At 32.1% G+C, this 24,664-nt stretch overlaps 1 protein-coding gene across 4 annotated transcripts in view; it reads left to right on the top strand.

The window, feature by feature from the left end:
• The window catches only part of ANKRD17 (ankyrin repeat domain 17), a 175,378-nt gene that overhangs the window by 68,561 nt on the left and 82,153 nt on the right, over positions 1-24,664 (top strand). For all 4 annotated transcript variants that reach the window (XM_037829953.1, XM_037829952.1, XM_037829955.1 and 1 more), the window contains exons 2-6: positions 12,341-12,494; positions 18,764-18,920; positions 22,000-22,147; positions 22,395-22,542; positions 23,644-23,877. In XM_037829953.1, the coding sequence (XP_037685881.1) occupies positions 12,341-12,494; positions 18,764-18,920; positions 22,000-22,147; positions 22,395-22,542; positions 23,644-23,877 (841 nt within the window). The remainder of the gene's footprint in view (positions 1-12,340; positions 12,495-18,763; positions 18,921-21,999; positions 22,148-22,394; positions 22,543-23,643; positions 23,878-24,664) is intronic.

Below are 24,664 nucleotides of genomic sequence, written 5' to 3'. Positions count from 1 at the left end.
AATCACAGAGTAGGAAAAACTATGATTTTGTTTGGTTTTTTGTTTTTTAAGGTAAGCGGTATAGATGGGTATGTGGACTGGAAAAAGGCCAATCATTCCATTGATTTCGTAACATTACCACTGTTAATAGCTTGGGTTTATCCTTGAGAAGTTTATATTTGACCTTGTACATGCATACAAATAGTTTTGTTGTGGTTTTTAAATCAATTAAAATAGGTACATACCAAGTTTACTTCTCTGCGTCTTCCTTTTTTTTTGTTTTTCCATCTAATGTAATGTGGAGATTTTCTGCATTGGCATTCATATTTTCATTCAGTAAACATTTTTAATATTTATTGTTTAAGGCATTATTCTAGTTGCAGGGTATAGAGCAATGAATAAAACAGAGTACCTGCCCCCGTGAAACATACTTTCAAATGGGAGAGAGAGATAATAAATAAATTGGAAAAAAATACATATATGAAGATTAAAAATGCAGGATTAAGAGATGAAGAATTATGGGACAGAATAAGAAGGGCAGTTACATTATTAGTCATGATGTAGTCATTATATATAGATCTGCTTTATTCTTCACACAGCTATTTATTATTCCATAATAGGATATACCATAAATCATTTGACCATTATTCTAATATGGTTTTATGGATTATTTATAATTTTATCTATTATCAACAATATTGTAATGAACATTTTTACACATATTTCTTTGCTTCTATGTGCAAGTTTTTCTGCAGATCTAAGTTCTCAGAAGGAGAATTGTATTTTTAAATTTTGATTTTAGATTTTGCCAAATTATCCTCTAATACATTAGACATTATCTGTCAGTGTGTACAATATCTAACTTTAATTTGTATTTACCTGGTTCCCAATAAAGTTGAACATAGTTTTGGGGCATTTGTATTTCTTCTGTGATTGTATACATGTATCATTTTCCATTTTCCCATTATGATGTTTGTCTTTTTTCTTACAGAATTTGTAGGATTTCTTTATAGTTCTCTTTAGGGCATACATATTTTATAAAATTTCTTTTAGCTTGTCAGTTGTCATATGTTATGGTATCTTTGAAATTTTGATTTTTTTACCATCAAAATCTGTGTCTTCTCCTTCCTAGCTTCTAGGTTTTGTCTTTCCAGAAAAACTGTCTTGCCTACAACAGTATAATAATTAGACTTTTATATTTTCTTATACTACTTATTTAGCTTTATTTATGTTTTTGTTAAATTTTAATTCATCTAGGTTTTTTTTTTTTCATATTTTTTGTGGTAGGAACCTATTTTTCCAACTTCATAGCTATTTTCCCAAAAGAATTTATTGAACAAGATGTCTTTTTTTCCCACTGATTTGAAATACCACCTTTATCATATTTTTAAAAGTTCCAAATGTATGTGTTCTGTATTCTATACTCCACTGTTTTGATTATCGTCATTTTGTATTAAATTTGATATCTGGTAGGACAACCCATCCCATTGTGTTTTTGAAAAATTTTTTGGCAATTCTTGTGTATTTTCTCTTCCAGATGAACTTTAGAATCACCATGTCAAGTTCCATTAAAAATCCCTTTGGGATTTTGATTGGAAGTGCATTGAATTTACAGATTAATTTGGGGAGAATTGACATCTTTACACTATTGAGTCTTCCCTTCCAAGAACATGGTATGCCTCTCCATTTTTTCAGGTGCTCTTTTATGTCCTTTAGTAGTTTTATAGTTTTCTTCATATAGGTCTTGTACATTTCTTGTTAGGTTTATTCCGGGGTATTTTTTTTAGTTTTTGTTGCTATTGTGAATTACATCTTTTCTTCCATTTCCCTTTTTATTTTCTGATAGTTATTGCGGGTATGTAGGAAGGCTATTGATCTTTATATGTTGGTCTTACCATTGACTTAGTTTTCAGTTCTTTCTCTTGAAATTTCTAGGATGATGAATATATTTTCTGTTTATCATGGTAGTTTGCCTTTTCTGTTTTCAGTATTTACAACTTCTGTTGTTTTTTTAGTTGTACTGCTTAGGTTTCTAGAACTGTTCACTGCTTGTTCTGATTTGGCATTTTTGTTTTTTTCCTGATTTAAGTGAAATCCTTCTAATATTTACACTTTTACATTTATATGTGCCTTAAATCACCTAATATTTTTGTATAGTGGATTGCACAAATAAATTTACTAATATTGACCATGATGAGCTTTATTTTTAATATTTATTGAACAAATATTTATTTGGATCTTACATTGTCCCAGGAACTGTGCCAAGCACAAGGGATAGCACTGAGCAAGTCTAAAAGGTTCCTCTCTCTTTTATATGGAGAAGAGAGAGAAGCAAGTACCCAAGAACAAGATAATTTTAGTTTGTGATAGTACCCTGAGGAAATAAAGAGGGCAGTGTGGTAGAGAGATGAGAAGAGGAGCTCTTCTGATAGTATTATCTGAGAAGGTAAAATTTAAACTGAGACCTAAAGAATGAAAGCTTTAGAAAAAGCATCTCAGGCAGGGGGAGGTCGCTGCATCTGAGTTCAGCTATCTGTACTTCATTTCTTTTATCCCTTCTTTTATGTATTGTATAATTTTCTTTTACTCTACTGCTGCGTTTGATTTGCTTAATGGTTTGTTTTATTTAGGATTTTTGCATCTGTATTTACAGATGTAATCTAGGTTTTTTGTTTGTTTTTTATTCCTGTTTAGGTTTGTTAATAGGATTATTTATTTACATGAACTTGAATTTTTTCCCTCTGTTTTCTGGGCTTTCGAAATAATATATTGCTCTGGTCTGTAAAGATTGGTGGAAATACTCTCAGATCCATCTGGGCTTGATTCCCTTTTACTTTTTATTTTTTATTTTTTTTACTTTATCAAAATTGATATCCTTTTAAATGTACTTTTCAAAATAATAAAATAATGCTTAAATAATATAATACTGCTCTTTAAATTTGGTGGAAATTACCGCAAAATACTTTTGGGCTCAGTTGTATTTTGAAGGATAGATCTGACCTACCTTTAAGTTTTCTTCAATGGACATATTCTCCTTGGGTTTTCTTTTTTTGAATTAATTTTTGATAATTCCATTTCCTAGAAAGCCATCCATTTTGTTTAAGCTTTTGTATTTATTGATTTATAGTTATGCCCAGTTTTCTAATTTTAATAACTCCTTATATTTTTTCTTTAAAGGCAGCTATGACTAGATCCCATAGGGAAAGCGTGAACGTAATTTTAATTTTCAATTCCTGTCTATTCTGAGAGTTATTTAGTTGCATTTTAAAATTTCTGTTCCTTTCTGATTTCCAAACAGACTATAGCATCATCCTTTTATTGAAAATTTTTAGTTTCTTTTAGCTTATGGACCAAGAATGTAACCTGTATGATTTCTTCTTTTAGAAATCTCTTGAGATTTTCTTTCTCGCTTAAGTTATGGTCAGGTTTTGGTTTGTTTGTTTATAAAGACTGTGCATTCTCTGTTCATGATATACTAAATCATATTTCACTATGAAATATAAATATAGTTAATTAAATTTCTAAATCCTCTGTATCCTTGTATAATTTAGTCTGCTCCCACTAAATTATGTGAGTTTTCTAATTGCCTATATTTTTAGCATTTTTACTTTATATATTACTATGTTGTATTGTTATTTGCATAAAAGTTGGGCTATTACATGCCCTTAGTTTATTGCATCCATTATCATGATAAAATACCCTTTTTTCTATTTTAACGCTCTTGGACTTGAATTCTTTTTTGTCTCATATTAATAATGGCAGCTTTGGCTGCTATTGTTTTTTCATTCCTCTGTTTTCAGCCTTTGTGACTAAAAATTTTAGATATCTTCCTTATAACCACATATAGATGGGTTTTTCCTTTTTGTTTTTTTTAGCCTAATCTGTGTGTGTGTGTGTGTGTGTGTTAAGTAGGGAGATTTTGCACACTCACTTTTATATTAACTATTAACTTGCTCATTTGGTCTTTAGTCTTTTTCCTAACATTGAGGATTATAGTTAATATGTTACATTTTCTCAATTTTTTGTTTTCTCCTCTTTCTTAGCTTCAGCTGAATTTATTGAGTGTTTATTCTGCTTCATTCCCAATTTGCAAATTGTCTTATTCTGTTCTTCTGCAGGCATTGAATGGAATTAAATAGCATTTGTAACTAGTTTCTCCCTTTCCCTGGAACATAGGCTGTTGTCTTGATTTCATTCAATCCTGGCTTTCATATTTTTTACATAATCTGAAATTTTACTACCATGATTATGTTATATTATTTTTTATATAATCTGAAATTTTGCTACCATGATTATGTTATATTATGATTCTACTTTTCTACTTTTTATAGAATCATTTATTAACAATTACTTGAGATGTTATGATGTATTATACTGGTTCTTTTCTAACTACTTAGTCTTGTATTCCAAGCTGCCCCTTTCTTGGATTAATTTTTCTTTTAGAAGGAGTATATTCTCTACATTCAGAAAATGATTGTGGTTTATAAATTTTCAAAGTGCTTAGATATCTAAAATGTCATCTTTTTAGTTATTTTCCAGTTTGGAATTTTACTTTCAAAAGAATTGTGCTTCAGAACTTTTAATTGATTACACAGTTGTCTTCCAGCATCTAGTGTTGTATTTGGGAAGTGTGGTATCAATCTGATATTTATTTCTCTGTAATTAACAGGTTTTTCCCTCTCTCTGGAATCACTCTATACCTCAAATCCTTGGAATTCTGAAATTTCAACAGGTTATGACATCAGGTTTTGTGTGCATGTGCACGTGGGCGTGCGTGTTAAAGCCAATCTCATAAGAATCATTTTATTATGAGGCTATTTAAAGATAATACCTAATGATAAAAACCAGAAACAGGCTAAATTCGTAATTAAATTTCATCCTACTACTGGTATAAAGTTCGGGGGAAATTTTTAAAATATTCTTCAATTCTATTACAAAAATATCTTTTAATATATAAACTGTAAATTTGAGAATTCCATAGAATTTTGTCTTATTTTAAATGATTAATTTTTCCACTTTATAAAATTTACAGTTAATTTAAAATTTTTCATATTGAATTATGTTAGTAATTTCATACTGAGTTGCTGAGAGAGATAAGTACTTTGAAGCCTAAGAAAGAAAGTTGTGTTTTGTGTAAGCTCCATGAAGAACAAGGTTATGTTAAGCACTGTATCACTAATTTTTTGCACATTCCTAGACCATAATAGGTGCAAACTAATATTTATTAGTCGGAGAGATGACTATGAATGAGAGAGTGAAGGAATAAAGTAGTGGTTGGGTATAAACAGAAATTTTGAAAGCTAATTTATCTCCAGGCAGGTCCAATTAAGTTTTATTTACTTTAATCTCGCAATACCATAATAGGCCATGTTATTAATTGACATTCATTTTACAAGAAAAAGTGGATTTTTTTTTTTCATTGATACCTAGATCAGTATTTGGTAACTTTGCTAAAGATTTAAAATATTCCAGTTAAATTAATTTTGAAATAATTAGCTCTTCATTAAGAACTGTGGTATTTTATTTGGAGTTTACCCTTAGTAAAGACTGCATAGACACAGACCAAAGAAATTTTTAACTAGGTTTCAGGGCCATGTACAAAGAGAATAAATTATAATGATTTTCAATTATGAATATTTATTATTATTTGTATTTATCTGTTATAGTAGAACTAGGAAGAGCAAATAAACATAGTTTTCTGGACTTGTATGAGATACATAATGTAAACTATTAAGAATTTATTCAAGCACTGCCTTAAAATTATCATAGATTCAAACTAGTTTCTTAACTTTTTTATGTCTACCTTTTATATGCAGCTTTTTTATATGCAACAGCTATTTTCTTAGTGACAAATGATATCAAGATTCAGAAATTATTGCTTTGAATTATATTTATATAGCCTATGCTTTGAATGTCACTAAATAAATGACACCTGATTTATTATGTAATTCAGACCATAGTGACAGCTTCAAGTGAAGTTGTATTTAAACTACTTATTTTTTGTAGACAGTTATGATGTATGTCTGTAAACCCATTTAATGCCATTGAAATGACAAAAATAGTGACAAAATCAAACACGGACACTTAGTAAAAACGAAGAAAATTTTGAAAACTTCATAATAAACATTCTTTTTTTGGGGGGGAGGGGTTTGTACCTGGGCTCTTTCTTGAAATATAGATTAACAGCTTGATAAATTCCTAATTGGTTTCTTCGTCTCTGGTTTCACATCTATGCCTCTTTTACGTGGTTTCTAATTATCTTCGTAAAACATGGATCATTTGCCTTAATACTTAAATCCATTAGCAACCTAAAATGTAAATTCTCAACTTCTCAGCACTTCTCAATATTAAAAGGCCCCATCTTCCTTAAGCATCATTCCTTGGGTCACCCTCATTCAGAATTGTTTTCTCCTTCCTCTGGACCATCACTATTTAATAGTATCTATTTAGTATGTTTTTCAGTCTTCTTTGATTTATTAGTTGTTTGCACTTAGAGTTGCCTTTTTATATTGTATATCTGTGGAACACAATGATTATAAAACAATCATTTTTATATTTTCTCCAGTGACTAGCATACTGTTTTGCACATACTATATAATTGGGGTTGAATATTTGTTACGTTGAATAGAGCTTGTATATGTATATATGATATCCAGTTAATCAGATAATACTACTTCATTATCTTTTGGAATAAATACCAGTTCTCTTACACTAAAAATGAACTGCTCTTCTTTAACATGGTAACCATAATATATGTTTTGAGGAGGACTTGGTTTGAAATGTAGAGCTTGTGTTCACCGTAGGTCCAGATGACCTTAATTTTCCGAATTTCCATGTGACTGTGTTTTGAGTACAGAAGGATTGTGGAAGTACAATGAAACACATGCACTCATCTCTGAGCTTTTTTAAAGGCCTTGATTTTCATTATTAACTGTTTGTGTTAAGTCAGGTTTACTTTGGGGAGGGAACAAAAAGGATTTTAATTACTTTAGAAAACTAAATGGTATTACTCTTAAATAATATTTTAAACAACAGCAGCCTCTACAGTACATCACATTTAGTCTTACAAAGGTATAGCATCAAGTATAATAAAGACTATATCTATCACCCAGATTCAACATTATCAAGAATTTGCATGAAAACTTTGTTTTCCTGAAGTGTTTTATAGCAAATCCCTTCCACCATGTCTGTATCCTTCAATATGCATCTCTAAAACTAAGGACATTTTCTTACATAAGCAGAGTAATTCCTTTATATTATCTAATGCCCAGTTCATATTCAGCTTTTTTTTTCACTTGTCTCAAAAATATCATTTTTACAGCTGGTTTGTTGAATCAGGATTCAAATAAGTTTCATGTTATGTTGCTGCTTATTTTATCTTTTAAATTTAGAACAGGCTCCCCTTTTCCCTCCATTCTTCTGACTTGAAGAAACTATTCAGTTGCATTGTATAATGTTCCCCCTTTTAGATTTGTGTGTTTGCTTCCATTTAACTCAGTGGTTTTCAACTAGGGGTGATTTTGCTTCCAGGGGACATTTGGTAATGTCTGGAGATACTTTTGGTTGTCACAACTGGTGAAGGGGGTGAAGCAGGGTGGGAGTAGGGGTGGCTGATACTGGCTGCTAGTATGTAGAGGGCCAGGGATGCTGCTAAATATACTACAATACATAGGACAGCCCCCAACAACAAAGAATTATCTGATCCAAAATGTCAATGGTGCTGAGTCTGAGAACTGCAATTTAACGTGTTCCTATATTTGCCTTACTATTTTTTGTTAACTGGAAGTTACCTCTAAAGGCTCTATTCTATTATGGTGTAATTTTGGGGGGCAAGAATATTTTATAGGAAGCTTGTGTACTTTATGTTGCCCAACATCAGGGGCACATAGTGTTTGGATTATTGCTTTTAATAATTGAGCAGTGAGTTCTGTGGTACCTAAGTATAGAATTTGAGGCCAGCTTTACTGGAGCAGTGTAAAAGGTCAATCCCTTAAACTAAAGCATGAATTTTATAATGAATAAGTTATTGAACTAGGTAATTGTATAACTGAAATCTTGGTGCTAGGTATTTAGAAACCTGCTATTTACATAAGGGACCTAGCTTCTGCTTCTGTTTTCTCATCTGTAAAATGAATTGAACCTGGTGATCTGTAAGGCCCTTGCATTTTTGTGGTTCTTTATATTAGATAAGAATTTGATGTACAAGCAGTATTTTATAAAATATCCAACTGATCAAAGCAATACATTCAAAATAATTTAAGCATAACTTAAATTGTCACGTTGTAAGTATTGGTAAATATTGGTAACTGGTAGATTTTATTCTTTAGTGAATAAATTTAGTAAGGGCATCTTTTTCCTCCATCTCCTCCCTCTTTAAAGAAAGTGTTTAAAGATATTTGTTTGAATCTCTTATTCAAACCATATTCAATGTTTGAATGGTATGTACTATAATTGGTTGTTTGGGATTCAAAATAATTTTTTTTCTGTAGAAATAATATAATAAAAATAAGCTGGATTTCAGTGAGAAAATGCAGTTTTTATCTGAATTACCTCAGCTGAGGACATCGTAGGGAGGTGTATGCCCATAACTTGGTTTACGTTTGAAAAAAGAGATTACTTATTTTTGTTTTCTGTAAGGATTGCGTCCCCTTACATCATCTCTCTCCAGTTGTTCTGTAGGGTAGTACAATCATCTTTCCAGCTGATAAAAGAGGAATTGGTGTTAAAGGATGAACTTATCTTATACTTCCTCTTCTGAACTCCTTTAGCTGTTAACTCTCATTAACTTAGCACTCTCTTCCCTGTATTGTTCATTTGCACGCATACTTTGGCTCTCTCATTAGAAAAATAAGTTCCTACATAGTAGGGTTGGTTTGTATCCCCCATCATACTAAACAGTATCTCTTGTACATCACGTTTGCAATAAGTTTGTTTAATAAATCAAGAAAGATAGCATTTTCGCCCACTGGCACCCTATTTTAAGATTTTTCTATACCTCCAATAAGATCTATAAAATATACCATTATTTTCCTTCCTTTCTCCAAATACAGTACAAATACATTAGAGCCTTTTAGAACCTGAAAGGAAAGGATTCCAAAATCATGAAGTAAGTTTCAACTTAAACTTAACAGATTTCTTCATTTATTCAACAAATATTATTGTCCTGACTGTATGCTTGGAACAGTTCTAGTTGCTGGGTATACAGAAAGGAACCAAAAAAAGACTCTGTTTGCATGGAGCTTAGAGAAATAATAAATAATACATATGTGCATTTGGTGTGTGTGTATATATGGTATGTGTATGTGTAAAATATAGGATTTAATTATGCTGTATTTAATATATACTATATATTTTATATATATAGATGTTATGTGGTGTTAAATCTGAAGAAGTAAGGCAAAATAAGGGTCTAGAGATGGCTGAGAGAGTGCTGTGTCACACAACTGGTGGCTGAGCAAGGCTAGTTCCTGACTCTTCTGATTCTAATAAAGCAGCCTTGAAACTAGCTCCTTCATTAATCTTAAATTAGGGATGGGGAGCAAATAATAGATATCCGTTCATATTCTTCATTCTGATATCTTTTTGAAAATAACTCTTTATATAGAATTAAATAGTCATTTGAATTTGCCATTATCCTATTTTAAATGTGATACTGAATCATAGAAACCTTAGTATTCAATTTATTTCATGGTTTTATATATTCAATGTATTTATCAATATTGTAGCTTATTGATGAGAATAGAGGCCATTTTCCCTTAAACTTTTCTTTCTCAGGTGCAGAAATTCACATTTTGCTGTATTAATCTAATAGTAGTACTCAGCAGAGAAACTTTTGAACAGTTATTTAATATCTCACTAAGATTGCTTCACTTATCAAAATATATCTAATATTTTTAGTTATCAAATTTTTCATGTAGCAAGAACAGTGGGATTAAAAATCAACATAACTTTTGTGGAAAAGTTTAAAGTTAAAAAATGAGGTATTTTTGCACTTATTATCCCTTATTAGGAGATTGAGATGAAGTTTTCCTAGTAAATTTTCACCAGGCTTATTATGGTACAATGTGGTATAGAAGCCTTTATGCCAGAAAACCACTTTTGATTAAAATTGAATACCTTCTGTGATCTAACTTCAGATTTTTTTACTTTTCCTACAGGAAACCCTCTGTTCTAGTATATAGATATTTATACTTGTCTATCATTGCCCCAGTTCCTAAAACCCGGTGTCCTGTGTGCAATATCCTCCTCCCATCTCTTTTCTTCTCTAATACAAAATCCCCTTCTTGCATGCTGGGTTTCATTTGACCATCTTTAGCACCTCTACTTTCTTCTTTCGTTTTGGAAATTAACCATAATCTGCTCTTTGAGATCTTTTGTTTTCTAAAACTTTAATGTAAAACCTTAAATTATTTAATTTTTCACCTGTCTGTGCTCATTTTCCTATGTTTATTTTATTTCCTTTCTTCTTTCCTTCTCCCATTGGATTGAAATAATTGTAGATATTTTAATGGAGAATATTTCATTGGGAAACACTTTCTTTAGAGTGATTCATCTTATGTACTGTGTTTGAAGATAGGAAGACATATTTTTTACCAAGCTATAATTTTGAATCACATCTTACTGTGGCCAAGCCATGCCCAAACATGCACTTCCTAAAGTACAAGACTTTAATCTGGACCTGTAATTCTTGTTAAATTGTGCTTTGGCTGTTGCTTTTAAAAATACTTAATTTTCTTTTTTTTTTAGTTTGTTCTTGGGATTTTTTCTTAAGGCTATATCTTCAGAATTGTTTTTGATTGTTTAAAGTTAATATACCGCAAAATGTTATAAAATTTTTCAAGTAGGCTTATTTTCAGAGTATTCTTTTTCCATTTGTATTTGAAATATTAGAAATCTCAAATGTTATTTCATATTAAAATACTTTAGTTGAATGGAAATTTGGAGTGAAACTTTCATTATTTCCCTCCTAATTTAGTATATAATGTCAAATATGTGTTGATTAAATATAGTAGTTATGCTTGGCAACTATATAGGTTATTTTCATAAGTGTAATGATACATGATTTCTGATGTTGTGATGGTTAAGAATTTATTTTTAGTGTGTTTTCCTTATTCCTGAAAGTAGAACTATGATAGGGGAACGTCAAAACAAAACTTTTTCCTGTCTTGGGAGTTTGCTCTTTTCTGATTCTTAAAATTTCTTTTAATTGAATCTGGTATATGCTATTGTGCCAGTGGTTCTCAGTGTATGGTCTGCAGATCCTTGAGGTTCCCAGAGACAATTTCAGATGTGTAGGAGGTCAAAGCTATTTTAATCATAATACTGAGATCTTACTTGCCTTTTTACTGTGTTGACATATTTGCACTGATGATGTAAAAGCAATGAGTTGTGGGTGAAACTACTGGCCCCTTAAGAATCAAGGCCATGGCATCAAATATCATATTATTATTCACTGCCATGTATTCATAGTTAAAAGAAAATAAAAGGTCAGTTTTACTTTAAGAATGTCCTTGAACCAATAAAAATGATTTTTATGAAATCTCCATTTTTGAATACGTGTTTTTAAAAAATATGATTTTATGCGACAAAATGAGAAATACACATAAAGTGTTTGGAGAGAAAATACTTGTAAGGCTGTTTGAGATGTAAGGTAAATTAGCTCCTTTTTTTTCATGAAATGCTGTTTTTACTGGGAGGTGTAATTGACAGTCGAACTATGGTTATTCAATCTGAGGTAGTTGACATCCTCAAAAGTGATCAAAGTGAGTTTGTCACGTTAAGTAAAACAATTAACAGTGTTACTTGCCAATGACAAAATTTAACTTTCAAGCAAAAATTCAAATTTTGGAAAACTTGTATCTGCCGAGGCATGACTGCTTCCCAGTATATAAAAACTGTTCTGATCAAATTAGTGGTAATATAATGAATGAGGTTTTTCAGTATTGTAGTTTAATTTCTAATATGGTACATATCAATTAACAGCCCTTAAATGAAGTCCTTGGGACCTCAGTACTTTTTAAGTGTGTGTAAAGGGATCCTGAGATCAAAACATATAGAGCACTGCTGTTTGAGCTCATCTACCAAGTCAAAGCTTTCATAGCTTAAGAACTAACCTCAACTGCCCACTCCCAAAATTGAAAAGAATAAATATAAATAATACATTCTTATATTCTTATATTCTTCTACAAGTAGAAGTGGGTTAAACTAAGCGGTGGGTTAAATTTATTTAGGTTGGGCTGTATTTTTCACTGGTGATTATATTAAAATATTCTTTCTCTTCCCCTCCTTTTCTATTTATTTCTCTTCCCTCTTTCCTTACTTTTATTCCTCCCTTCTTTCCTTTTTAAAATTTGTTTTTTAGGTGGAGTCTTTCATTTTGGATCAGGATGATTTGGAAAATCCAATGCTGGAAACGGCTTCCAAGTTGCTCTTGTCAGGTACTACTGATGGTGCAGACCTCAGGACAGTAGATCCAGAAACACAGGCTAGACTGGAAGCTTTACTAGAAGCTGCAGGTATGTCTGCATACTCTACATAGGTAATGAGTTGACATTATTAGTCAAAGTTGCAAATAAATCTAATAAAAACTTTTATTATAAATTTATGATCTTGGATATTTAGCATGATGCTGTTCGTAAAGGTTAATGGATTTTTTTCATTGAAAATTACATGGAGCATTTCATTAAACCCTACTTTAATTTTCAGTGCCAGAACAGAATTCACATGCTGCTGTTGATCTTGTAGAGAGGGACTTCTTATATAATTACTCCTCCCTCACCTCCTTTTTTTGTTAAAGACTTCCTCTTGAAACCTTGTTGTAAAGTGACTCATCATTATATTTTTGTAAAGTGGGTCATCATATATTTTCCCTATAGGAACAATGTTTTAATTAGGTATTTTATGTATATGTGATATAGATATATATTTTTTGAAGATTTAGCACAGCATGTATAACATGCCTTAAATGGTAACTTTAAGTCTTTATGATCATTTAAAATAACAGTATTTTCTTAACTTTTAAAGTTGACATAAATATGCTGTGAACTTTTAATAGGTTTAAGAACCCTAATGTGTTATATATTGAACATGCAATGCATGTAAACTATTACTTTACTGTAGCATAAAACTGGCCTACTACTGTTTGGTAATAATTTCAGTAAATATCTTGTAACACAGATTTAAATATTTGAAGGACTTGTGGTTAAACTTGATTTCTATCCTGGGCGGAATTCTAGAGTGGGTTATTAAAGCGATCTTGACCAAACAAGATGAAAACATAACGGGCATATGCAAGGTCCTATTCTTGGGTATATAAAACTGTTTGTATAGAATAGTAGAGACATAATTTAGCATTCTTCAGAAGTCTGATGTGTCTGTAGAAGTTTAGAAGAGAGCAGTGAGGATTGTGAAATTATTTAAAAATGTATTTTAAGAGGAACAGGCAATGTTTTTTTGAAGATAAGAAGGCTCGTGATGAATATGGTACCTTTCAAATGGTCAAAAGACTATCATACTGATAAGGCATATTTGCTTTCTGTGACCATGAAAGGTAAAACTAGGTTCAAAAATGCTAGATTTCAGCTGAAAGGAGCTACTTTGGGAGGTACTCCTTTTTATAAGAAATTCATAGTTGCTTCAGTTTTCTCATGTCTGTGTTTATTCCCGTTTTTTTTTTTCCATTTTCTTTTGCTAACAAGCTAAGTTCCCCCATCCCTCTCTTTTACCTTTCTTCTCCATTTCTTCTCTCCCTCCTTCCTTTACTTCCTTCCTTTTTTTTTTAATATGAAAAATTTCACTCATAAACCTAGAGAGAATAGTTGAACAATCCCTTGACTTCAGCAGTCTTCATCATGTAGCTAATCTTATTTCATCTCGACCCTTTACTGTTTTGCTGACCCACCCCTCCATTAATTTAAAGCAAACCTAAGCATCTTATCATTTGCTATGTACTTCAAAAAATCTTTAAATTAAGAGTGTCTTTAAGAAGCATGACCATTGTGCATCTAAAGAAAAAAGCAATCATAATTGCTTAATATCACTGAATATCTTTTCAGTATTCAGATTTCCCCAATTGTCTTTTGTTTAAATCAGGATCCAAACAAGGTTCACACATTGTTTTAAGTTGATTATGTTTCTTGAGTGTCTTTTAATCATAAAAAGTTCCTCCTCCCTCTTTTTTTTTTTCAATATATTTGTTGAAGAAACCAAGTCATTTGTCCCGTAGAATTTCCATGAGAGATTTTCCCAGAATTCAGATCCAGAGACTTGACCAGATTCAGGTTCATTTTGTTTTGGACAAGAATATTTATTCATGGTTCTATATGTTTTCTTGTGTATCATCAAGAGGTATAGAAAGTTTTTCTTTTTGTGATGTTGAGATTGACTGAGGTTTAGGTGTCTAATACCTTTATCAAGAAAGGATGCTTAAGAGGTAAATGTTTTTGAAATTTGTCTGAAAAATGCCTTCATACTATCCTCATACTTGATAGTTTGAGTATAGAATTCTAGGTTAAAAATAACTTTCCTTCAGATTTTTGAAGTTATTGCTCCATTGTCATCTAATTTCTGGTATTGAGGTTGAGAAGTTTGATGCTACTCTTATTTCTGATTTTCTCCTATCTCTCTGCCTGTTTTTCCTAGCTTTCTTTCCCCAAAGTTTTAAAATTTTGCTGTATTTTGGATGGTTATGTCTCTCACTTTTGAGATTGTCCGCAAATGTCCGGTGATCCTTGGATTCTGTTTGTAGTTAGTAACAGTGCTGTAAAAAGCGAAACTGGAAGTTCTGCATGCATGTGTTGTCAATTGGTGGGTTTCGTTGTATAGTGTACTAGTTTCCTATTGTCACATAACAGTTTATCAAAATTTTAATGGCACAAAAACACCACCCATTTATTTACTCTCACCTTCTATAGGTCAGAAGTCCAAGCATAATGTGTCTGGATTTTCTTACTCAGGATCTCACTGGACTGAAATCTAGGGTTTGAGTTCTCACCTGGAGGTTCTGAGGGGAAATCTGCATCCAAATTTATACTTAACAAAATTCAGTACCTTGCAGTTGTAGGACTGAGATCCTGGTTTTCTTGCTGGCTCTTATCCAGGGGCTGCTCTCACTTCCTAGTGGCTGCTAGTATTCCTTGACATGTAGCCCTCTCCAACTTTAAGCCAGCAGGGGTGTGTTGAGTCCTTCTCCTGCTTTGAGTCTTTGACTTGGTCTTCTCCAGGTAGTCAAAGAAAATCCTCTGCTTTTAACAAGCTCACATGATTGGATCTGGCCAATCTGTATCATCTCCCTATCTTAAGGTCAACTATACCATATAACTTAATTATGGAAGTAAAATCTATCAAATTCACAGTCCCAAGGATTGTAGGAGTGTAGACAATGGGGGGTAACTTGAGGACATTTCTTCCACACAGTTACTGGATAGAGACACTTGGCAATGCTTTGAGAATACCCCAAGTGTCAAAATCGTCCTCTTTTTTCCTGTGGCTGTTCAGTTTATTGAGAGAAATATTTGCCAGTTTTTGTCTAGTGACAGCCTGGCTGCCAGAATTCTGGAGCATAGAGTTGGAAGGGGGTTGAGAATATCATTGTTCATCATTCAGATTTTCACTTAATCATCATTTTCCATCTAGTACCTCATCTCATCCTTCTTTGTAACTGGTGTCTCCTAGTCCAGAGCCTTTCTCGTTTGGTTTCTTTAAAAAACCTGACTGTTCAGGTTGGAGATGGAGACTTAAGTGGCTGGCTGGGTCACACAAATGATCAGCTAATCTCCCTGTTGTCAGACCCAAGCCTCATCCCAGTATCTGGTACCTATAATTCCTGAATCTTATTTGGGCTGTAACACTTTGTTTCGCTGCATTTCTAGGTTTCAGTTTATTTTTGCTAAGTCAGCAACCCAACCTATTACTTTGTCTTGATAAATAATAGATTAGATTTACAGATTTCTCCTACTTTTATCAAAGATGGAGCTTTTGTTTGTAGTTTTAGTTTTCCTTGTTTGAATATGTTCTTAAGAGAAAAAAGAAGAAAAGTATTTACTCTGCCATCTTAAAATCACAAATCTAGATCATCTTTTAGTGTGCCTTCTATCTGAAATTTGAAAGTTCTGTTCAAGTATTAAATGTCAGAATTTGTAAAGAGTAATCTGGTCATCATATTCCTTCTCTGCTTTTTTCTTTTCACTGATAACATCTAAAATTTGGGTAAAACGATCTCCATAATCCAAGGTAGCCAGAATAAATTAGTTTTCTATCACTTTATTAATTTGAAAGGTTACCATCTATATCTTCTTCAGTTACTTCCTAGTTATATTTACTAATATAGTTATCTTTTTTATGATGATAAGAGAATTTCATAAAGATTTAGTGTGGGCTTTTGTTGTTTTTCTTTCTTTTTAAAGCAGTGGTTATTTTCTACTGATTCAGATATATCCTCTTGCCTAGTTCCTGTTGCGATCACTGACAAATATTTGTATATATCTGATGCAGGTTTTCTGAAAAATGGGATCTAATTCTCTCATGTGGAATTGCATCTGTGACCTTGGTCCTAATAGCACCATAGTATACTTACGAAGTCCTATTGAATAAATCCTGCTGTATTCAAACCATGGCATGACTTGTGATATCATTGACACACATTGTACAGTAGGCATCAGTCTTATCCATGACTATCAGACCAAGACTGATTTTATCCTTTACATACTTTGACTTGTGGATCTTGTTAAAAATGCAAGTTTTTGACTGTGGGGCCTGAAACTCTGAATTTCTGACAAGCTCTCAAGTTATGGCAGTGCTTCTATTCCATGGACCACACATTGGTGTTGAGTTGCAGGGTCCTATAATTGTATCCTTTCCCCCACCAAAATGTAAACTTTGACATTAGATGTTTATATAACATAATATTAGATTTTTATCTTTAGGTTGGGGCGAAGGTTCTTAATCCTGGCTGTGTTATCAGAATCATCTTAGAACTTTAAAAATGTATTGATGCCTAAGCCCTATCTCTTTTATCTTTTTTGGGGGGAGGGGGGGTTAATTTTTATTTTTTTATTTTTTGTTTAGTTTTTTTTGTTTGTTTGCTTTTGTTTTGTTTTTAGGCCCTATCTCTTACTTATTGAATTAGACCTCTAGGTATAGAAGAGCTCAGCATCTATGTTTCTGAAAAGCTCTATAAGTGATGCTGATTGGCAGTCTGGGTTAAGCACTAGTGTCTTAGAGTAATAAATGTCAGTTGCTTTACACTGGTTTCTGAAAAAGCAATGTTATGTTCCATGCAGATGGTTAGTAACCATTTCTGCTTTTCAAAATCTTTTTTTCTTTTGCTGTTTTGAATGGTTTAAGATATGATACTCTTAGATATGATTTTGAATATATTTGTAATAATTTGCAATCAAAATTTGAAATAAGAGGTAATCATCTAGACTGTCTCTTTTATATATAGCTTAGAATGTTTTTCTAGGCCATTTTTGGTCACAGTGATATAAGCAAGCAAATGTAGGTTTACAGAAAAATCATACATAAAATACAGAGTTCCCATATATCCCCCTCTCACACATGTATTTTCCTGTTATTAGCATTTTGCATTAGTGTGGTACTTTTGTTCCCATTGATGACACAATATTATAATTATGCTATTAACTTTAGCTTGCAGTTTACATTGGGGTTCATTCACTCTTTGTGTTATACACTTCTGTGGGTTGTTTTTGTTTGTTTGTTTTATGTTGGTTTATTTTTGGTGGCAACTTACATACAATCTAAAATTTCCCTTTTTAATTCCTTTTCAGGGGATATACAATATGCAATTCAGTAGTGTTAATTGCATTTACAAAGTTGTGCCTTCATCACCATCATCCATTGCCAAAACTTTTCCATCATCCCAAATGGAGACTCCATACCAATTAAACATTAACTCCCCATTCTTCCTCCCCTCCCAGACCCTGGTGACCTATATTCTAGTTTCTGACTCCATGAATTTGCATATTTTATTGTTTCATACAGGTGAGATCATACAATATTTGTCCATTTGTGTCTGGCTTATTTTACTCAAAATGGTGTCTTCAGGGTTCATCTATGTTGCACATGCATCAGACCTTCATTGCCTTTCACAGCCGAGTAATATTCCACTGTGTGTATATACCGTATTTTGTTTATCCATTCATCTGTTGATAGATGCTTCAGTTGCTTCCACGTTTTTGCCACTGTGAACATAGGTGTGCAAATATCTTCTCAAGCAAGCGATACATTCTTAAGTGAGCCCTTACCAGGTGGTGCTGGCTTCTGACACCACTAGCATCAATGAATCAAAAATAATTCTATCAGAATTCTGTCTCCTTTCTGTCTCTCTGCTCTGTCTCCTCTATGTTGACCTTACCTGGGGACAGTCTTTCTCTTTGTATGATGATAAAAGTGATCAAATAGCTCATGACTTAAATCTTGCCAATTTAGCAACCTTTGAACATAGGTTGTTCTTCCACAGCTATGGCAAAAGTCTAAATGAGGACTCCTAATTGTCCCAACATAGATTAGAAACCCATTTCTAGCACCAGAGGGTACAAGGTAAAGCACTTATGAACCACATGGTTTTATTTTATTTATGTTTATTTTATTAGAGAATTTGAGAAGAAAGATTTCCCAAAAGATGCTGGGTAGATAGTATATATGTCCACTGTATCATATGGAGGCTATTTCTGATTATTTAGCATATATAGATTTAAGTAACCTGAATTTTGTTCTTTTTCTCCTTTTGGGTGCATCCATATTGGTGTGATAAATAACATAATAGGGATAGGCAAATTATCCACAGCTGATGGTAAAGCATTTGCTGATCCTGAAGTGCTTCGGAGGTTGACATCATCTGTTAGTTGTGCGTTGGATGAAGCTGCTGCTGCACTTACCCGTATGAGAGCTGAAAGCACAGCAAATGCAGGGCAGTCGGACAAGTAAGTACATTTTCAGTGATCAGTGTGCAAGAGTTTTCTTAATAATTGAAAAATTGATAACATGTACTGAGCATTTATTTTGTGCCTGGCACTGTGCTAACCACTTTAAGTGTGATATTTTATTAACACTCACAAAAAACCTATAAGGCATATATATTTTAATTCCCATTTTACAGATGAAAAAACTGAAGAGAGAGTTTAGTAGCTTAATCAAAATCAGATAGGTGACAGAGCTGGAACGTCAGAGTCTGACTGCAAGGCTGAGTTCTTAGCCAATATATTATAAAAGACCTTTGCTTATTTAGATTTCATATTCTTTTAATGTTTTGGTGACAAATAAGTAAATGCTCTCCACTTAAGCCATATTTTAGTTCATGTGCATAGTTCTGACCATTTTAAAGGACAAAGTTTTATTTGTTTCATGATTTTCTTTTTTCTTAAATCATAATTCTTGTTCCCATAACTTCACTGTAAAGGGAGTCCAGGGACTTTAATTGACTTTTTTATTTCCTACAATTCTGTGTATACGGTACTTTACAGTTAGTTGGGGCTCATTGAATATTTTATGACTTGGTTTTAAAAATTTGTGATGTTATTATGCAATAAAAAAAATCATGCTATCTTACGGAACAAAACAATTACGGACGGTGTATTAAAAAATGGGTGTAAACTCCAAAGAAGCAGCTGGGAAAGAATCATTAATACTTGTTAGCTTTCTTCAACTCTCGGGGGCTTTCTTTTTTCTCTAACTAAAAATATTCATGAAAGAGACCATTCTGTTTATTTTAACAATCCTATTTAAATAGTTGGGAATGTGGAATTACTATGTTTAGAGAGTAAATAATAGCATTTAAGGATCGTCTTTATTTAATAGTGTTCTTATGCAACACCTTTTAAGACATAAAAGAAAGCTTATGTAGTATGAACAATCTTATGAATATGCTGTTTCTCCTGGACCTTTATTTTATTAGTCTTCAATTGTCTTGATTTTTGTGACTTTATTAATTTACTTTACTATTATTTTCCTGAATTGATTCTCCTTATGTAGTTAATCTCAGGTTCTTTCCCTTAGTTAATGTGCAGTTCTTATTAGTTTAAAATATTATAGTTGTTCTCCAGAAAATTTTTAGTGTGGTATCTGTTGAGACTGGCAAGAGGGAAAATTTAAAAATTCCTTAAAGAGTAAATTAAAGTTAGTTCAAGCAGGAAATGGAATAGAAGAATAAAAAGTTATAGGATCTTTGACATTGAAAAATACTAGAAGTTATAAAGCAAAACAATAGCACATATTTGTTGCAAAAATTTATTCGAAAAAGCAGCAGAACTATGGTGAGGTATATGCTATGTGCCAGATTTTACATTAGTTAATTACATTGTTGTGTGCCAGATTGAATGTGCCCTTTGCTCACAAGTTTTGAAGTTCACCTGCTGCTAGAGAAGTTTCTGTAAGTTTGTTATAAGGCTAGTTATTATATGTATATGGAAATTGAATGAAAATGCAAATGAGAAAGTGAAGGAGGTTGAGTGCATAAGACAGAGAAAGAGATACCGTGTTGGAAGAGAGAAAAGTTATGTTCTTAGGTAGGAAATGTCTTCTGGGAAGGATTTGTCCAAACTTTGCTAAAAGTGACAGAGAGCACTTAGTCTCGGAATTGTCATTGCCTATGAAAGGGGAAATTAAGAGACTTTGAGGAGGCTTTCAGTTTGGTAAGCGGAGAATACAAATAACAAGTAAATAAAATATATAGTTGCCACACGATATTAAGAACTATGGGAAAAAATTGAACAAGTAAGTGCTGGGACAGTGTTTAAGGTTGGAAGTCATGTTGCATTTTTAATAGGGTGGCTTTTTAGCAAAGACCTGAAATAGTTAAAGGAGCAAGCTGTGTCTGGGAGAGAAGTGTTCTTGGCAAAGGGATAGCAAATACAAATATTTTTAGCTGGAACCTACTTAGCATTTTTGATGAATATCAGGAAGACCAATTTGGCTAAAGTGGAAAGAATAAGAAAAAGAGAGAGTAGTAGGAGATAAATCAGAGGTAAAAGTAAAGGAGGGGTGTGGCATTGTGCCACTGGGCAGATTGTGTAAGGCTTTTACAATGAGATTAGAGGTCCTGGAGGGTTAGGAGCAGAAAAATGACTTTATCTAATTCTCTTCAACTAAGATCTCTTTGACTGCCTTGTTGAGAAGAGCCTGAAGGCTAGATCAAGGGTGAAAGCACTGTTAAGAGACCTGACCATAATCTGGGCAAAAGGTGATGGTCTTGAATCTGGGCGGTAGTAATAATAAAGGTTCAGAAAAGAGGTTATAGTGAGTGCCTTCAGTATCTGAAATGACGGGCCCATGTTTCAAGAGGGCATTATAAGAATTGACCTGTATTTGAAATAAAGAGAAGGTATTCATGTATAGCCCTGAATTTAGTGGTTCATCAAAAAGTGAGAGAATCTTTAGGAATGTCTAGGAATATCCATAGTTGGAATTGTTTGAGAGGTTTACAGGGAAAAAACTTTTCTACCAGTTTGTTTTTCTATTAACCCACTTTCTTCACTCTTTTTGTTGGATTCAGCTTTTTCCTTGGCTGTATATTTTTGAAACTTCCCCAAATTGTGATGGTATAAGCAAATATGTCAAAAAAAGACTCACCTATCATGTATTTCATGTCATCGGTCAATATTACATGCTTCCATCTTTTCTGATTTTATTAAATTTTATAAAAATTTTCTAGTGACTGAACAAAAAGAAGTGCAGTTATTAAATGTGTATTTTGTTCATGTAACTTCTATAAAATTTTGTTTTAAGATGTTGTTATTCTCCACTTACACTGTAATGACTTTATCCTGCAGTTGCATAATTGAAAACATTTTAGATTATTGATATTTTTAATTCATTGGCCTTTATATGAAAATAGTAAACAGTCAATGAACTGAAACATTTTGTTTTATTTTTTCATAGGTTTTATTGAAATAATCGTTCTTGTTTAGTACTGTTGTCCAGTTTGACATCAAAAACCAATACTTATGCTGTGTAATTTTTTATATTCCTTATATTCTGATAATATAATATCCTTCCCATTAATAGCCGCAGTTTGGCAGAAGCCTGTTCAGAAGGAGATGTAAACGCTGTGCGAAAGTTACTCATCGAAGGTCGAAGTGTAAATGAACACACTGAGGAAGGGGAGAGCCTCCTTTGTTTAGCTTGTTCTGCTGGATACTATGAGCTTGCGCAGGTTTGTATTATCAAAATAAAGCTCATGGTTTATTAACTAACCTTCTCAGTAAGGAAATAATAAAATAAACCTTTTCAATCATTAGGTTCATTTCAACAATAAGCAATTAGCTAAATTTTGCTTGTTTATTGGGCCTTTTGCTATATTATGAATAGGTAGGCATTATTAAAATATGTGATCAAAATTATTCGATGAAATCATCATTTTCTAATATCCTTTAAACTTCTATTTATTTTTCTTTCATAAGGTTTTGTTGGCAATGCATGCAAATGTAGAAGATAGGGGAATTAAAGGTGACATTACACCCTTAATGGCTGCTGCTAATGGAGGACATGTCAAAATTGTGAAGTTGCTGCTAGCTCATAAAGCTGATGTCAATGCACAGTCTTCAACAGGTAATGTGTATTTCTTTTTCATTTTTGCTAAATAGCAACACTATTCAGTAATGTTTCACATGAAAGTGATCATTAGTGATGCTTTTACAAGTCTTTCATTTCTTATAGATGCTGCAGTTTATATAAGTCTGTGGGTAAGGTTTAGAGGATATAGAATATATTTTGAATGCAGTTTCTCCTGTTTTGTTTATGAGGGCAATTAGCCTTTTTAGGTTCCTTTAGATTAGATTAAAACACTGAGCCAGTTAGAAGGATTGCACTCTTGAAATGAAGAGGTGTGGGCTACAACTCTCAAACCAAGGTTTTCTATTTTTTGGGAGAAAGAGAGCGAACATGGAGAGAGTAAGAAGGATATGGAATAAAAGGCAGGTCCATCATTTTGAACCACCATTAAATTGTGACCCAAGGGAAAATTAAATACTATGAAAATATTGTGTCTAACAAGGGACATAACTTTAGTATAAACTTTATAAATTTTTGTGTGAAGGGGTTATAGGAATCCTTCCTTTACCCAGAAGGTTGATTTTCATATTACAGTAAAAGATGTTTATCATCAAGAAAGGATGTTCCTGAAATTCCTTTATGTTTAACTTTGATCATTAACTGGTGTTGGAAGTTGTATGGGAAACAGATACATATAGTTAAACGGTATGGTATGATATATATTTAGGATGAATAATTTTAGTTTGAAAACATTAAAATAAAAAAAACTAAAGTTTGTAAAATAGTTCTCTCATCATAGAATATAATTTTGTTCCAGTCTAAAAGAGAAAAGCTGATTTCAGGACAGAATTTCCTCATTTTTTTTTACAACTCTAAGATCTTGATCAGTATATCTGATTTTCCACAAGTATTTGACCCTACTTTTTAAATGGGAAAGGAGAATAGGGAGTTGATTTCAGTAAGATAAAATATAATGAGGAAAGGAATTATGTATGTATATATTATCTAATATTTATTTATTAAATTAGTTTTCAACATCTAATATTTTATTAAGTTTATGGTTTTCCATTTCGGTTTTCTTCTTAATGCTAAATTAGAGGCTTCATTTTATTTTAGCATTTTATGTTAATGTCTTTTTGTCTTTTCTCATTAAAATAGGCAATACAGCACTTACATATGCTTGTGCTGGAGGCTATGTAGATGTTGTAAAGGTGCTCTTGGAATCCGGTGCTAGTATTGAGGACCATAATGAAAATGGTCATACTCCTCTTATGGAAGCTGGAAGTGCTGGACATGTGGAAGTAGCCAGATTGCTGCTAGAAAATGGGGCTGGCATTAATACACATTCCAATGAATTTAAAGAGAGTGCACTTACATTAGCATGTTACAAAGGTATAGTATAAAATCCTTTTTTAAAATAAAGATTTTAAACTCATGAAATTAGTTATTTTATATATCTGATTTTTTCATTAAAATTAAAATTATAGTATTATATAGTAAATATATATTAATTTATTTACTGTATTATAAATAAAATTTTATATATTAAAATATATAGAAATTTGTTATATATAATAAATATATTTATTATAAAATAATAGTTGTTTAAAAGGATGTAGTATGTAATTAAATGTAAAGTGCTTCAAAGTTTAATATGCAGACTTTTAAAATATAAAAGCAAATTATAAAGTTTGTCAATGGAAAATGACTAGTAATTGATACACTTGTTTTATCAGAAATGTAGAATTACTTAATTCTAATGGTGGTCTTGCATATCAGAATTTTGACTTATTTACACAAAAGAATCCTGTTGAATCCAGACTACTCAACCTGGAAGTTTAAAAACCAGAATGATCTATTAACATCAAGGTGCTTAAGCTCTTTCTCATGGTACCAAGAAGAAAGGAGAAAAATTGAAGGGAAAGGAGGAGATAAAAGAAAAAAAAAAGAAAAATGTTGTGGTGGGAGTTTGAATTCAAAAGAACAATATCATATTATCAACATGTATAAAATAATGTTAAAAGGAAGAGATTATTGGAGTTTACAGGAAAGCTTACTATACAAAACAGGACAAAGTGGGATATCTGATATTTTAAATGATGTCAGCCAACTAGAAAATATCCCCTCTTATGGGAGGGCAAGACAGTTTCTTGGAAAGATTCTTGGTTTCCAAATAGTT

The sequence above is a fragment of the Choloepus didactylus genome, chromosome 3 (genome assembly GCF_015220235.1).
Source record: "Choloepus didactylus isolate mChoDid1 chromosome 3, mChoDid1.pri, whole genome shotgun sequence".
NCBI lineage: Eukaryota > Metazoa > Chordata > Mammalia > Pilosa > Megalonychidae > Choloepus > Choloepus didactylus.
This window is presented reverse-complemented; position numbering and strand designations above follow the sequence as displayed.